General features: G+C 48.8%; 2 protein-coding genes across 7 annotated transcripts; one reads left to right on the top strand and one right to left on the bottom strand.

The window, feature by feature from the left end:
* Positions 1 to 4,964: 4,964 nt before the first annotated feature.
* Positions 4,965 to 9,981, top strand: NR1I3 (nuclear receptor subfamily 1 group I member 3). 3 transcript variants are annotated; one of them, XM_049881049.1, is made up of 9 exons: positions 4,982 to 5,137; positions 5,294 to 5,432; positions 5,882 to 6,012; positions 7,591 to 7,760; positions 7,968 to 8,107; positions 8,325 to 8,470; positions 8,566 to 8,682; positions 8,870 to 8,975; positions 9,852 to 9,981. In XM_049881049.1, exons 1-9 carry the CDS (start codon positions 5,116 to 5,118, stop codon positions 9,979 to 9,981), a joined length of 1,101 nt encoding a protein of 366 aa, XP_049737006.1. In that variant the 5' UTR covers positions 4,982 to 5,115. The 3 variants fall into 3 exon arrangements, with proteins under 3 accessions (XP_049737005.1, XP_049737006.1, XP_049737004.1); XM_049881047.1 differs by lacking the exon at positions 9,852 to 9,981 and adding an exon at positions 9,205 to 9,359; XM_049881048.1 differs by lacking the exon at positions 9,852 to 9,981 and having other exon boundaries at positions 4,965 to 4,996; positions 8,870 to 9,048.
* A 4-nt stretch (positions 9,982 to 9,985) lies between these two features.
* Positions 9,986 to 13,672, bottom strand: TOMM40L (translocase of outer mitochondrial membrane 40 like). 4 transcript variants are annotated; one of them, XM_049881050.1, is made up of 10 exons: positions 13,582 to 13,672; positions 13,119 to 13,368; positions 12,746 to 12,813; positions 12,363 to 12,455; positions 12,000 to 12,101; positions 11,754 to 11,859; positions 11,451 to 11,573; positions 11,258 to 11,334; positions 10,939 to 11,041; positions 9,986 to 10,799 (listed from the first exon to the last, which is right to left on the bottom strand). In XM_049881050.1, exons 2-10 carry the CDS (start codon positions 13,231 to 13,233, stop codon positions 10,660 to 10,662), a joined length of 927 nt encoding a protein of 308 aa, XP_049737007.1. In that variant the 5' UTR covers positions 13,234 to 13,368; positions 13,582 to 13,672; the 3' UTR covers positions 9,986 to 10,659. The 4 variants fall into 4 exon arrangements, with proteins under 4 accessions (XP_049737007.1, XP_049737008.1, XP_049737010.1 ...); XM_049881051.1 differs by having other exon boundaries at positions 13,119 to 13,268; positions 13,582 to 13,654; XM_049881053.1 differs by lacking the exon at positions 11,451 to 11,573.
* Between the last annotated feature and the right edge of the window lie 1,681 nt (positions 13,673 to 15,353).

The following is a 15,353-nucleotide window of genomic DNA, read 5'->3' as shown; positions in this document are numbered from 1 at the left end:
CTCAGAGAACTACAAAGTGGATTTTTCTAAGGAGAGCAAGGCTCAGGGTAATCCTTGGACCCCAGGTGAAGAGGCGGCCCTGGGCCAGAGCATCTCTTCTCCCACCTGGACCCTTCCCTAAACATTCAATGCTGATGTAGAAAAAAGAAGTCTGTCTTCCTTTCCCAATCTGGGGCTGGGCTAACTTGATAATATCTGATTCCCAGGGCCCCATAAAGCTGCGTCTCAGTCATTTCAAATAAGTAGGGAAGAAGGAAAAAAAGAAAAGGAATTCGGCTAGTAAGAGTCCTAGCCAGAATTTGAACCTGAGTCTGTATGACTCCATTTCTTCATGCTGAGATAGTCACCAAGTGTCTTAGTCATCTAGCGCTGCTATAACAGAAATGCCACAAGTGAATGACTTCAACAAACAGAAGTTTATTCTCTTACAATCTAACAGGCCAGAAGTGCAAATCCAGGGCGTCAGCTCCAGAGGAAGGCTTTCTCTCTCTGTTGGCTCTAGAGGAAGGTCTTTGTCATCAATCTTCCCCTGGACTAGGAGCTTCTCAGCGCAGGGACCCTGGGTCCAAAGGACGCAGCACTCTCCTGGCTCTTGTTTCTTGGTGGTATGAGGTCCCCAACTCTCTGCTCGATTTCCTTTCCTTTTATCTCTGGTAAGATAAAAGATGATGCAGTCCACACCCCAGGGAAACTTCCTTTATACTGGATCAGGGATGTGACCTGAGTAAAAGTGTTACAATCCCACCCTAATCCACTTTAACATAATCTAATCTTTTTTTTTTTTTAATCTTGCCTCATTAACCACAGGCAGAGATTAGGATTCACATGCATAGGAAATCACAAAATGGAGGACAACCACACAATACTGGGAATTATGGCCTAGCCAGGTTGACACAAATTTTGGGGGGCACATTTCAATCCATGACACCAAGTTAGGTAATAAGGGAGAAGTTAGTGCGTGGGGGTTTGACAATATGTTCCATTTTGGACATATTGAATTTGAGATGCCTATTTTTTTTTTTTTTTTTATGTGACAATCTCCACCAGGCACTCCTTAGAAACTCTATGGGGCAGTTCTACTCTGTCCTGTAGGGTTGCTGTGAGTTACAAGTGACTGGACAGCAACAGGTCAGCTTTTCTGGTTTTGTTTTTTTTTTTAATGTGACATTCTGGGAAACCCTGGTGATGTAGTGGTTAAGAGCTATGGCTACTAACCAAAAGGTTGGCAGTTCAAATCCACCAGATGCTCCTTGGAAACCACATGGGACAGTTCTCTGTCCTATAGGGTCACTATGAGTCAGAATCAACTCAACAGCAGTGGGTTTGATTTGTTTTTTTTTATGTGACATTCTGGAGCCCTGGTGGCACAGTGGTTAAGAGCTCAGCTGCTAACCAAACAGTTTATAGTTCAAATTCAGCAGTCCCTCCTTGGAAACCCTATGGGGCAGCTCTACTCTGTCCTATAGGGTCGCCAAGAGTCGGAATCAACTCAACAGCAATGGGTTTGGTTGTTTTTATGTGACATTTAAGTGGATTCAGCTAATAAACCATTGGATATATTGATCCTTGTAGAAGTTACTTAACCTGGACCTGAGTTTTCTCCTCTGTAAAATAGTGATATTACCTATCTTATAGGTTTAACACAGGTAAGGATTCTTACATAGAACTCTGCTCATGCTGGGCACTCAATAAGAATAAATTAATGAACCAGTTAATACCTATAATATACATAACTTTTACTATACAACTTGATTATATACTTATGTACTATATATTTTGATTATACACTTCCTTGCAAAATCTAGTAGTTTATTTGTGCATTCTCCATAATCATACTGTAAATTCCTCTGCAATAGGGACCTTTCTTTTATCTCTTTCCAGAGAGCCTAACAGCAGAGTTGGCACTTAATAACCCCTCCCCCATATTTCTCAACCCAAACGTTCTAGTATCATCAAGTGCCAGTGAGTCCACCTCCCTTGTATTTCTCAAAACCTTCTCCTCCCCTATATCCTACCACTGCCCTGGCTCAGGCTTAATTTTCTCTCACCTACATTATGGCAATAACTTTCTTACTAGTCTCTGCCTCCAGCCCTGACCCCTCAAATACATCTTGCCACCAGGCAGCAGAATGAGCTATCTAGAAACATATTGGACCATGTTGCTTCCAACCTGAAAATCCTGTAAAAGCTTCCTGATGGACTCAAGCTCTCAGTATGGCAGGTAAGGTCTCCCATGATCTGGCCTGGCCCAAAGCTCAGTGTCATAGTCCATCTCCTCTAGCCTTCTCTCCTCCCACTCCCAGCATAAAATGTTATGCTCCAGCAAGAGAGGCCTGTTCGTGGTTCTACCCTACCTTTTACCTTCACCTGGCTAACTCCTCATTAACCTTTAAAAACCAGCTCAATTGCCACTCCTCTATTAAGCCTTTCAACTGTCCCCTGCTCGACACCCCTTTGCCAAAGCAGGACTAGTTGCCCCTCCTCTGTTGTCCCGTAACGCTCAGTGCATAGCACTACCATTGGCCTGACTATATTTCTTTCTATCTATTTAAAGGCCTGTCTCCCTACTAGAATTTAAACTTCACGAGGGCAGGAGAATATCTTATTCACCTTTTAATTCCTAATACCTAACAGACAGTAGGTTTTCAGTCAATATTTATTGATTGAATGAGTTTGTGTTAACTCTCACAGAGTTGCACTCAAAAAATACCGACAGATATGTACACACTCATCATTTCCCAATCTTTAGACCCAAGCTTCATGCTCTCTGGAATTCACCTTGTTTCAAAATACAAAGTAAGGCATAGTTGGATGCTGTATTACTGGGGTTAAGAGTTCAACGAACTCATTCTGGGAATCTGAAGAAGGGTCTTTTTAACTCAGCCTTGTCTCATTTCTTCTTTTCTCTTCTCTCCTTCTGTCTATAAGTGTGTGTGTGTGTAACTCTATCCTGTATTTGGGGTTTTAACTCATCTTTAGAGCAACATTAACTTAATTCTTAACCCAAGAAGCAGGGGACATGATAAAAAGAAAACTAGGAAAGATGCTTATTTCTGGTGGTAGAAGACTGTTCATGCAGAAACAGTAAACACCTAGGGAGGTCTGCAGTGAGAAGGGTCTTTCAAATGGGAAGACTGAGGCTTAGAGCTTGATTTCAGTGTGTGTGGGATCAGATTTGGTGATGAAAGAGTGCCGCTTCCCAACTGGACTAAACCAAAAGCAAAGAAGTCTCCTGAATAAACTGAATGCTTCGAAGGCCAGTGTAGCAGGAGTGTGGGCTTGAGGGCCATGGTTTCAGGGGACATCTAGGTCAACTGGCATAATAAAATCTATTAAGGAAACATTCTGCATCCCACTTTGGTGAGTGGTTTCTGGGGTCTTTAAAGCTAGCAAGTGGCCATCTAAGATGTGTCAATTGGCCTCAACCCACCTGGAGCAAAGGAGAACGAAGAATACCAAAGACACAAGGTAATTATGAGCCCAAGAGACAGAAAGGGCCACATTAATCAGATACTACATCAGCCTGAGACCAGAAGAACTAGATGGTGCCCAGCTACAACCGATGACTGCCCTGACAGGGAACACAACAGAGAATCCCTGATGGAGCAGGAGAGCAGTGGGATGCAGACCTCAAATTCTTGTAAAAAGAACAGATTAAATGGTCTGACTGAGACTAGAAGGACCCTGGAGGTCCTGGTCCCCAGACCTTCTCTCAGCCCGAGACTAGAACCATTCCCAAAGCCAACTCTTCAGACAGGGATTGGACTGAACTATAAGATAGAAAATGATACTTGTGAGGAGTGAGCTACCTGGCTCAAGTAGGCACATGAGACTATGTGGGCAGCTCCTGTCTGGAAGGGAGATAAAAGGGGGACAGAAGCTGGCTGAATGGACACGGGGAGACAGGGTGGAGAAAAGGAGTGTGCTGTCTCATCAGGGGAGGGGAACTAGGAGGATACAGAAAGGTGTATATAAAAAAATTTTTTATAAGGTGTATATAAATTTTTTTATGAGAGGCTGACTTAATCTGTAAACTTTCACTTAAAGCGCAATAATAAAAAAAAAAGCGCTGCTTCCTTGACCTGCTTTATCCAACATAGATTTCTGGAACACGTTATCCGCCCCCCAAACATCAAAGGGCTTTTAAAATTGCTTTTTTGTATTTATAGATGTTAGGAGAGAAAAAACATGCGTGCGCGCGCGCGCGCGTGTGTGTGTGTGTCAATGGAGCACTACGACCCCAATAAAGACTCCTGCTTTTGATTCTTAAACATGTTAGACGTTCCTGATTCCTTCACCTTGGGTCCAAGACAGGACTAGCTATATAATTTGTGGGCCTCAGTGAAAAGTGAAAGTACAGGACCCCTTGTTCAAAACTTAAGAATTTCAAGATGGCAACAGCAGAGCATTAAAACAACTATGGAACACTTTTGAGGTCACAAGCCCATGAAACCAGCTTTGGTTGAAGGGTTCCAAAACAACCCCAACTACCTCTAATTTATTAGAGGCTACTCTGATTTAGTTCTCAGCCCTCCCTAGTTAGGAATTGGGACCCCTTCTAGCTCTTTACATAGGCTCTTAATTAGACCCCAGTCTCTTTTTTAAAGCTTTCCTTTTGGGATCCTGGTGCAATAGTTACTGCTATGATTTTACTCTTGACATACTACAAGTGAACAAGCTTGCCGTCTCTCCCTCTCTCTTTCCAGCTTGTACAGTATCTTCATATGGAGGAAGCTGCAGATATAGGCTTGAAGCTCAATAGTAGGGAAAACCTCAATGGGTCTGATAAGGAGCAGCTTCTAATGAGTCATGAAGGCCTCACCCACCAAATTTCCTCCCCATGCGCCAGCAACCAGCACCATGTGCACGCTGGGAAAACCTCCCCCCCGCCCCCCGCCCCCCAGGCCTTTGCCCTGGGTCCAGAGTCTGTGCCCAGCCCAGGCACTCACTGAGAGCGACTGGAAGCCACAGACAACGGACGTCCCTTGCTTTTCAGGTACTGAGGGCCCTAATCACTAACTCCAACACTGGCAGCTCCTAAGATCAGAGGGAGAGCAGAGCCGGGGTGAGAGGTAGAGGAGAGACATCCCATTCCAGGTCCTTGACCTGAAGGTGATGTGCTGCCTAAGAAGAGCAGGTAGGAAATCTGTTGGGGCCCAGAAACTAAAAATGATAAAGGAGCGGTAATGCTGGGGGTCAGACCCAGGGCAGGTTTGGGAAGAGGGTCTGCAGAAGGGAGAAGAGGGCCAAGGGTCACCCAGAACTGACTGCTAGCCCCCCTACCCACATTCAGGAGTCTGTGAGGCCACCCCAACACCTGAGACCATGGTCAGGGAAGATGATGACCCAAGGAACTGTGTGGTATGTGGGGACCGAGCCACAGGCTATCACTTCCATGCCTTGACCTGTGAAGGCTGCAAAGGTTTCTTCAGGTGAGAGCCTCCTCCCCAAAAGAAATAACCCCTGAACTGCATGTCAATCAGCCTTTGAGCCCTGAAACATGCCTGAGCTTATCCAGCTACATTTCTCCTGCATCCTAGAGCCCAGTTACCCTTTGACTTGCGTGCCACATCTTGCCAACCCCAATACTGTATAAACAGGTGGCATGATAACAGAGAGGAGGCCAAACATTTGTCCTACGGACACACCTCATTAGTCAATAGTATTTATCATGCACCCACTGCCTACAAAGCACCGAGCTAAGAACTATGTCTACTGTGCCCCCACAGAAATGCTTGAACCACCCTTGGGGACCCTTGTGCACAGCCCAGACTAGCCCACGTCACCAGATTCCCAGGCCTTTTAGATCATGTCAGGCCCTCACATATCCACCTGCTTATTCACTGCCATCCCCATCCCTAACAATGCCTGTCTCTCACAGACGAACAGCCAGCAAAAGCACTGGTCTCGCCTGCTCCTTTGATGGAAGCTGTGAGGTCAGCAAGGCCCAGAGGCGCCACTGCCCAGCCTGTAGGTTGCAGAAGTGCCTAAATGCTGGCATGAGGAAGGACAGTAAGTGGTCTCCTACCATCCCATGAATCCACTGACTCTGTCTCTACTTTGTCCTTCATTGTCCTGGCATATTTACCACGTAGCAGCAGGAGTAAGTTTTTTGAAACAAGTCAGATATGTCACTATTCTGCTCAAAACCTCAAATGGCTCTCCATCTCTCTTAGGGTACATGATCTCAGGGCCTACATGACCTACCTCCCCCACGCCACCTCTCAAAATTTATTTCCTACTCTTCCCCCTTGCTGGATTCATTCTAGCTACACTGACTTCCTTGACATCCTCAAACACACCAAGCACACTCTCCCCAGGGCTTTTGCACTTGCTCTTTTATTTCCTTTATCTGGAAGGCTCTTCCCATAGCTATTCATATGGCTTGCTTTTCCTCTTCTGTCCTCTGAGCATAGGGCCTGTCGTCTAGTACCAAAAAAAAGAAAAAAAAAACCCAAACCCATTTGCCATTGAGTTGATTCCAACTGATAGCAACTCTATAGGACAGAGTAGAGCTGCCTCAGTGGGTTTCCAAGGAGTGGCTGGTGGATTCGAACTGCTGACTTTTTGGTTAGCAGCCAAACACTTAACCACTTGTACCACCAGGGCTCCTATCACCTAGTAGGTACTCAATAGTTGTTGAATTAATTTATTTAATGCTTTCTCTGTGCCAGGTAACCATGCTATGCTCCCAAAATATGATGTAACTGGGACTCACAGAAGTTAATTTACCCAAGTTCACTCAGCTAAAAAGTTATGAGCCAGTATTCAAAGTCAAGTCTGACTCCCAAGCTCTTATTTTTCCATGACATCACACTTGACTCCCAAGCTCTTGTTTTTGCCATGACATCACACTATCTTTTCATACGGAGCAGTCGAAAGGAAATGATTGAAGTCAAAAGATCTTGGTTAGAATTCAATCTACATCATTTATTTTGTGACCTGGGATCTGTTCTGGACTCTTTCTAAGCCTAATTACTTCTCTGAAAAATATGGATAATACCTGCCCTTTCTACCCACGGAGCCCTGATGGCACAGTGGTTAACAGCTGCAGCTGCTAACCAAAAGGTCAGCGGTTCAAATTCACCAGCTGCTCCTTGGAAACCCCATGAGGCAGTTCACTGAGTGGGAATCAACCATGAGTTGGAATCAACTTGATGGGCCATAGATTTCGGTTTAGTTAGCTACCCACTAGGTTGTTTCATCCAGTGATATTTAACCTAGGAACCACTGAAATTACAGTGCTATGCTATATGCTATGTTTTAGGTATCAAGATCCTTCCGCCTTCCACGTCCACTCACAGGCCAACCATCTCCTTTTCAACTTTCCTGCTTTGCTCTCCACCCTTCCCTTCTCTCCCACAGGGCATTGTTTTCTGCTGCAGTGCCTCACAGGTTGGTCCAGTATACAGGAATCTCCTGCCACCAGGAGCCTCTAGGGCTTCAGTAGAGGCCAAGGAAGCCCTAGGAACCCTCCTCCCTCCTCTCTCCATTGTGCAGGGTGACCGAGGGACCCCAGGCCCAGAGCTAGTAAAGAGAAGTGCTCTCTGCTGCTCTGCACAGCTTTGTCATGTTTCTTACCCGGCACAGTGATCCTGTCGACAGAAGCCCTGGCATTGCGGCGAGCAAAACAGGCCCAGAGGCGGGCAGAACGAACACCTGTGCACCTGAGTAAGGAACAGAAGAAGCTGGTCCAGATACTCCTGGGTGCCCACACTCGCCACATTGGCACTGTGTTTGACCAGTTTGTGCGATTCAGAGTAAGCATTTGCAGGATTTGGGCTGGAGTGTGACCAAAAGGGGTTCCAAGGAAGCTAGCCAGAGGGAAAAGGGCCATGTGCCAGGCACCAATTTGAGTACAGGACTTCTCCAGAACCCCAGCCTGGGCAGGCTTCTCAGCCCAGAATCCTTCCAAGATAAGGCCAGGGAGGCCCTAGGGCCAAGGCCTCATGCTCTGATCTCTGCAGCCTCCAGCTCACTTGTTCATCCATCACCAGCCCTTGCCCACCCTGGCCCCTGAGCTGCCTCTGCTCAGGCATTTCGCAGACATCAGCACTTTCATGGTACAGCAAGTCATCAAATTCACCAAGGATCTGCCACTCTTCCGGTGAGTGACCTCCCATCACCTTCAGGAAGTAAATACTCCAGTAAATTACACCCCCCTAAAAGTTATTGACCAAAATAACCCATCCCTCAGCCTTCCCAAGCACCAGACCTCGAATTCCCAGCTTTGTTTGTAAATGTCTCAACCAGGAGTGGGAGTTCCTCTCCTCCCTGAGGTTCAGGCTAGAATCTCAAGTGCCCTTGGTTCCTGCTCCCCAAAGGTCCCTGCCCATGGAGGACCAGATCTCCCTTCTCAAGGGAGCAGCTTTGGAAATCTGTCACATTGCACTCAATACCACTTTCTGTCTCCAAACACAAAATTTCCTCTGTGGACCTCTTCGCTACACAATGGAAGATGGAGCCCAAGGTGAGATGGTCCAGGAGCAGCAGAGGGCATGTGTCCTCATGGTATCGTAGGCGGTCAGGTGACTTGGAGGATACTAAGCCTAGTATCTCCCACAGTGGGGTTCCAGGTAGAGTTTTTGGACTCATTCTTCCGCTTCCACGGGACACTGCGGCGACTACAACTCCAGGAGCCCGAGTATGTGCTCATGGCTGCTATGGCCCTCTTCTCTCCTGGTGAGCATCCCCAAGGCCTAGAAGCTCCAGGACCACTACCCAAACTCCCAGCTCCTTGAATTCATCCATCCCCAGCTTTCTAGCCTTTAAACCTGCAGAGTGGGTCTATCCCAGCCTCAGCCCCCTTGGGCACCGTGCAGACCCACCCCGTCCCCTATTTTGTCCATCCCGGCTCCCTATTCCATAGACCGACCCGGGGTTACCCAGAGAGAAGAGATCGACCAGCTGCAGGAGGAGATGGCGCTGACTCTGCAAAGCTACATCAAGGGCCAGCAGCCAATGCCCCGGAATCGGTATGATGGGAGACTGGGCGCTTGGAGGTCACACAGGGGCAAGGAGCTAGGGGAGCATTAAGCTAAGGATGAATCTCTTTCTGTCCCTTCCTTTGGGAAACCACGTCCCTTGGGGGTCTAGTCCTTCCCTCTGGCCATCCCCATCTCACATAGTTCCGCCATCCAAATTGTTCCTGACGCTGTTTCACCTCACGTTTTACAGGTTTTTTTTTTTTTTTTTATTCAGTAGAGATGCAAAGTAGTAACTCGCAGGCCCTGTATAATAGCATTCCTGAGATTGATGACATTCATCAACTTCTCCAGATTAAAGCAGCCTTTCAAGAGTCTTGTTCCCTCTCTTTCCTTAGCCCTCCTCTCTGTTGGGCCAATTCCTTTCATTTTTCATTCCCCTTTCAAACTACAGTCATTCACAGTTTCATGGCCAAAACCAGTCACTGGCTCAACAGTCTATGATCTATCCAGGCTCTGAGGTTTGCTCCACTCTTGTTTTTGTTCATTCCTCAATGAGCCAGTTTGGCCAGAAGAGGGACTCTTTATACCATAGAACACACCCACCTTCTAGATCCTGCTCTAGAAGGCCAGACCCTCAGGTTCTACAGAGCTGAAGTTCTGGGGCTGGGGCTGAAGTCCGGGGCTCTCTTCACACTTGGCCCTCAGAGCTCTGGATTCACGGGGAAATGAGCGTGGTGACAGAAGACAATGTCAGACAGAGGCTTCCTTGGGCACCTTTGGAAGCTTTGATTAATTTGTCATACCAGAGCATGATTTTCTCTAGTGGTCACTAGCTCCACAGAGGGACCGGGGCCTCAGGACAAGACTACCAGCTGCCTTTATGACTCTCCTCTTTACCTGGAGACCCCACCACTTCTTCCAAAGGTTTCTGTATGCGAAGCTGCTGGGCCTATTGGCTGAACTCCGGAGCATTAACGACGCATATGGGTACCAAATCCAACACATCCAGGGGCTGTTCGCCATGATGCCACTGCTCCAGGAGATCTGTAGTTGAGGCCCTGGGTCACCTTTTTCCCCAACCCACCTGGGACACACTGGATTGGGAAGGGGAAAATACTGGCAAGTGGTCACAATGAAAGACTAAAGCAATAACTGCCTCTTCATGCTGTCACAGCGGAGTGGGGAGTGACCGTGGGGACAAAGTTGTTCTCTGAAAGCACAGGAGATGGGGAAGGAGGTAGCCTCAGGGCTTCGAAGTAAACCTCCTTCTGGGAATGGATGGGCCCTGCTTTCTGAGGCCAAAGATTTAGCCCTTTAGCCCCTCTTTCCCAGCTTTGGGAAACTCTAGGCTAGAAAACAGGATGGGAAGCTAATCCCATGCATAATTTTCTGCTCCAGAGAGGAAGAGGCTAGCAGCTTTAATCCAAAGGGAAATGAAGTAAAGGGGAATAATCAGCCCAACATACCCTTAATATTTCCCTCTTAGTCCAAAGCCCTAAGAGCATGAGATAGATGATAGTGGAGCTGGTGGTAGAGGTGGGAGCCCTAAACCACTGCCCCATCAGCTGTCCATGTGACAGCTTCAGTTCTGAGGAGGGAATGGTCCTGTCCCCACTCTGCTCCTGGGATCTAGAGGTCACCCGGCAAGGTGGGCTCTGGAAGGGGGCCTAGTCTCTGGCCCTAGGGCACCTGACTCAGAGGTTCCAGCTGCTGTGGGGGCTTGGGGACAACCTCAGCCCACAGTGATGCTGAAGCCACAATGGAATCTGTTGCGCCAGTGATTGAGGAAGGCTCCAAGGGCTAGGGTGACGGGCAAGGGGGGCATTTTCTTCTCCAGCACAGCACCCACGCACCAGTTACTATCCACCAAGCCTGTTGGGGAAGAGAGCACCAAATAGGTTAGTTAACAAGACTTGAAGAAAAGGGTCAGCAGAAATAAGGTAGGGCTTCCTTGCCCTTTCCACCGCTCAAATCCCTCAACATATCCAAACGTCACTGCAATAATCCTCACCTCTAAACACCATGTTGGCCTGGGGCAGAGTAAGGTGGTAACCAAAGGAGAAGGTCGTGTCCTGTAGCCTTGTGTTTGCCTCAAATTCCACTCCAACCTGAACCTGAGAATCATGGACAAGGATGAGAGAGGGATCAGGGTTGGTGAAGAGTAGACAGGTCCTGACAGAGGATCAGTAGCACCCAGAATGAAGGCATTCATGAAAATGTATCTGAAGTGTAGGTAGGGAGAACAGTAAGTCAGCAAGGCCTGTGGAGGTCCAGAGGGGCAAAGGGCAGAGCTGTCTTCCTGGGGTAGAGGATGAGATCAGTAGTCTCACCTGTTCATTTGCTCTGTGGTAATAACTCGCATGGGCCCCGCCTGACCCCACATTCAATGTAGCTTCCCAATGTACTGCTGTAAAAACCAAAATAGAGGGGGGAAAGGAACATTATTGTAGTAGGACACAGGTCAGAAACCCCAGCAAAGTCCAGAATTGCCCCTCCCTGTCACTACACCACCTCACCCCATACCCTTGTACTTCCCGGCCAGTGTCAAGATGGCCCCCTCTTCGCCTGGCCGCCGGTGGTAAACTAGCTCTCCCCCCAGCACCAGCCGATGGGTGAGGCTCTGCAGGAAGTGAGCGACCATGATCACTGTGGAGGAGTGTGGAGATATGGAGTCAGGGGGCAGTCATAGAGATAAATCCAGACCTGTTCCCTAGGAACCCTGCCCCGCAAGGAAGTCCTTTCCTACTCCCTGAACTGTTCAGATGAACAAGCCAACATTTGCAAGCAGGCAGCCAAGGTAAAAAGGACCCTGTCCCAATGCCTCACCCGATTCTCCAATCAGGTCAGGATTCCCTAGGGTCAGAGTGGCTGTGTAGTCATCCCCCCGATACTCGCCATCAAACTGCCAAGTCAGGAACTTGGCCTGCTGCGTCTGGGTGGGGAGAACAAGAAGTAAAATCTCTCTCTCTCAGTAAGATCACTATTGCCTCTGCCCCTCCCACCAAAGTCCCCCGTGCAGGTCATTCACTGGGAAGAAAGAGGAAATGCCTCAGTGGATGGAGGCAGGATCACCTGGAAGACAGCCTTGGCTCGGAGCCGCTCTGCCAAGAGAAGCAGGACCTGGGCATTGAGGCTGCCACTGCTGTCCATATCCCCTACCACAGTGGGGAACACCTGTTGCGAGGGTAGATAGGCTGAGCTGGGCCGCACTTGTGAGCCTAAACCCCAAGACTTAACAGTCCCAGGCGCCCCCTGGTGGAGCCACAAAGACAAACTCTGGGCTCTTCGCACAAGTTTCCCTTACCTGCCATTCATAAGACATAGAATTCAGGTGCCTTGCCCATTCTCCCCCATAACACACACATTTCCTCCTCCTCTAGACCTGGCTCCCAGGTGGGCCTTTAAGGAGATGCCCCAGGTGTGTGAAGGCCTCACCTCAGTGGGGCTAAGCTGACAGTCCCCTGCATAGACCGCATGGAGGTGATAGCCTGGCAAGCCCAGGGCGCTCATATGCACAGTGTGAGCCACCTAAGGAAAGAGGAATCATTGGAAGAGAGAGTACCCCTGCACCATTGCAATCCTCCATCCCATCTTTTCCCCACCCAGAGGACCTCTTAAGAATCCCAAACACCCTAACATACATTGAGGGTCATCAAATTAAAAGCAACAAGTCCAAGCAAGAGATGTAAAGAGAGCTCCACATCCTCCCTCATTTGACTCATATAGCATGGCTAAGTCTGGAATACAAAGGAAAGGAGAAGAGGACCCAGGGACAGGCAAGGAGAACTAATAAGGAGGAGTCAGAGAAGTGGGAGCACCTGGAAATGGCTGCTTAGAACCTTGTTGACAATGAGCTTCACTCCCTCCATCTGGGCTGGAAATACATCTGAAGGGGCCATGAGGGGAAGGAAAAGCATAAGTACAGATGTGCAGACAAGGAACCCCTACCCCATGAGGTAGTCTCCCCTTTCAATCCCATAGGAAGTACTTTAGAGGAATTGACCTCCTTTCAAGTCCTGCAAGGAAATGCTCCACTTTATTCTGGCACCTGATCCTCCCTGAGGCTGGATGCCCAGGTGTGATCACCCCTTTCCTGTTCCCATCACTGGGAATCTTTAAGATCCTCAGCCTTCAGGATCCTCCCCTCCTCTGCCCCTTCCAACTTGAGACACCCTAACGCCAGGTTCCCACCTTTGCATAGCCGGTGCAGCTCATCGAAGCTCCCAGGGTTGGGCAAAGGCTCCTCTCGGCGGGGGCTTCGGCGAGGCAAAGCCCCTATGGGTGCCAGGCCCAATGTGTTCCCCATTTCAACTCAGAGGAGGGGGAGGAGCCGGGGTTACCCTGGGAAAGAACGCTATTGCTCCCTCTATCCCCCAAGGGCCCCACCCCCCATCATCAGGCTCCCCAGTCCCAGAAACTTCCACATGGTCCGACGCTATACCTGGAATAGTAGGAGGAGAGGGCACCGATGGAGAGATTAAACCCCATACACACTACAGTCCCATCTTTGATCCCTTACCCCCACCTGTCACCCCGTCCCCTCCTCCACTCTCTAATCCTAGCCCCTACCACAGACCTCACCCAGCTTCCCAGTTTTTCTACTCTTCATTCCCAGATCCCCAGGCCAGGCTAGCAATGGAGCAGTAGCCCTTACCGTCTCAGACCATCTTGCTGCCCCTTTCCCCCCGGCACACCCCGGTCATCTTGATGGGGGCGGCCATTTTGAGTGATGGCAGACTTGAGGCTTCACACTGCATTCTTAACGTGGTCACGAACGCCATCTTGGAACCGGGCAAAAAAAGAACTAAAGACCCAACCTACCCCCTTCCCCCACCCCCCGATTGGGCCCCGCCCAGTTGATGTAAAAAGGCCGCCTTGTTCTCCCAGGAGCCAATGGAAGAGGAGGAAGCAAAGGAGTGACAGGCCTCAAAACTGGAGAGCTCCAACCCCGGCACCGCAACAGCAAGCGAGACTTGATTGGTGGATCCTTAGACTTACTCTGGTAGAAGGCCTTAGATTGCCCGGCCACTCCAAGGTCGGGCAAAACCTGTGAATGTACTATACACTAGGGGGAGCATCACATAGCTTGGGCCACTGAAGCTCCCTCTTGAACCCTGAGAAAACTGAAACAGAAGCCTGGAGTCTAGCGTCCTGGGAAAGGTGGTGGTGGGAATGACTGTGAAGACTTCTTTCAAACCCTGGTTCATACCTCCCTCTCTTCCCCATAGAGAATCCCTGGAGAGTCCTCCAGACAGCTCTCCACAGTACACCTCCAAATGAGTACTACTCACACAAACAGCTCTCCCCAAGATGTAGACACACACATCCCTCCTGGAGGTGTGATCTCTCAGTTGGCCATCTTGCCCTCTTGGTGGAATGAGGACGGGTGTGAGAGGAGCGGGTGCAAGCTACATCCTTAAATCTAAGAGAACAATTCCCTGAAACAGCTGCCCCGGTAGTTAACTGTTCTTTCCCTGATGAACCCCCAGGCAAAGTTAGCAAATAAAATCCAGGAATACAGACTCAGGTCCCCAAATGCCTCCACCCCAGGGCCAGGGGAAAATCGACGGGATGACTCTCACTAAGCACTGCACAGGAGAATAATTGAGAATGGAAGAAGATTCCTTGGACTTTGGTCACTTCCTTCCTCACTAGCCCCCACATCTCCACCCCCATCTCTCAAGGAGTAGGCTTTGGGGCAAGAGGGTGAGAGATATGAATGCTTTTCTATCTATTTAGCTGATTTTGCCCAAATGCTCTGGGCCTGGGGAGTGTACCTCTGCTCTCCCTCACAATGAGAACTGGAACAAGGGCCAGGGCCTTGGCCAGAGGGATGCTGTTGCCCCTGCTGACTCAATATTGGCTGACCACTACCTAGAAATGATAAGGTGATCAAACAGCCAGGGACCTTCAACCTTTAACCTGGCAGAAATCTATCATTCAACTTTTTTTTTTTTTTTTTTTCCCTCCTGCCAGAGCCAGACAGGAGCTGCTTTCTGAATTTGTTTTATTGGGGGTAGGGTGTGCTCACTGATCAGCACCCAGGAGGGTCATTCTGAGCTCCCATATTTTCTCCCCCTGTCTCATTACACATTAACTCAGAAAGGGGACAGAGTCAATCATACCTGCCCTCTGACTCTAGCCCCCATACCTCTAAGCCCCATTCTCCTCACCTCTACCCCTAATTAGAACTCCCTTTTTCTTTCTCCTCTTTCCCCAATACCAATCTGCCAAGTTGTAATGAAGACGGCTAGGGTGGGAGAGATGAAATCTACCCATGATGGAATAAAGATACCAAGGGCCGAGGGCTTATATGTTTAGGCTTTCTTGTTTCCTGCTGCATTCAAAGCCAAGGAGTGCTAACCAAGAACCCCCCTCCCCCCAAAAATGAATGCTAGCTAGGCCTGAAGTTCACCCTCTTGGCCT

This window comes from Elephas maximus, chromosome 3, assembly GCF_024166365.1.
Source record: "Elephas maximus indicus isolate mEleMax1 chromosome 3, mEleMax1 primary haplotype, whole genome shotgun sequence".
Taxonomy (NCBI): Eukaryota; Metazoa; Chordata; class Mammalia; order Proboscidea; family Elephantidae; genus Elephas; species Elephas maximus.
The sequence above is the reverse complement of the archived record's forward strand: the minus strand, read 5'-3'. Positions and strand labels throughout refer to the sequence as shown.

Excerpts from the sequence above, each read along its gene's own strand:
- TOMM40L (XM_049881050.1), bottom strand. The coding sequence starts at position 13,233 with ATGGGGAACACATTGGGCCTGGCACCCATAGGGGCTTTGCCTCGCCGA. Across the intron at positions 12,456-12,745 it reads TTCTAAGCAGCCATTTCCAG|GTGGCTCACACTGTGCATAT; the intron begins GTGCTCCCACTT and ends CTCTTTCCTTAG. Across the intron at positions 10,800-10,938 it reads GGCCAACATGGTGTTTAGAG|GCTTGGTGGATAGTAACTGG; the intron begins GTGAGGATTATT and ends CTTCCCCAACAG.
- NR1I3 (XM_049881049.1), top strand. The coding sequence starts at position 5,116 with ATGTGCTGCCTAAGAAGAGCAG. Across the intron at positions 5,138-5,293 it reads GTGCTGCCTAAGAAGAGCAG|GAGTCTGTGAGGCCACCCCA; the intron begins GTAGGAAATCTG and ends ACCCACATTCAG. Across the intron at positions 6,013-7,590 it reads TGCTGGCATGAGGAAGGACA|TGATCCTGTCGACAGAAGCC; the intron begins GTAAGTGGTCTC and ends TACCCGGCACAG.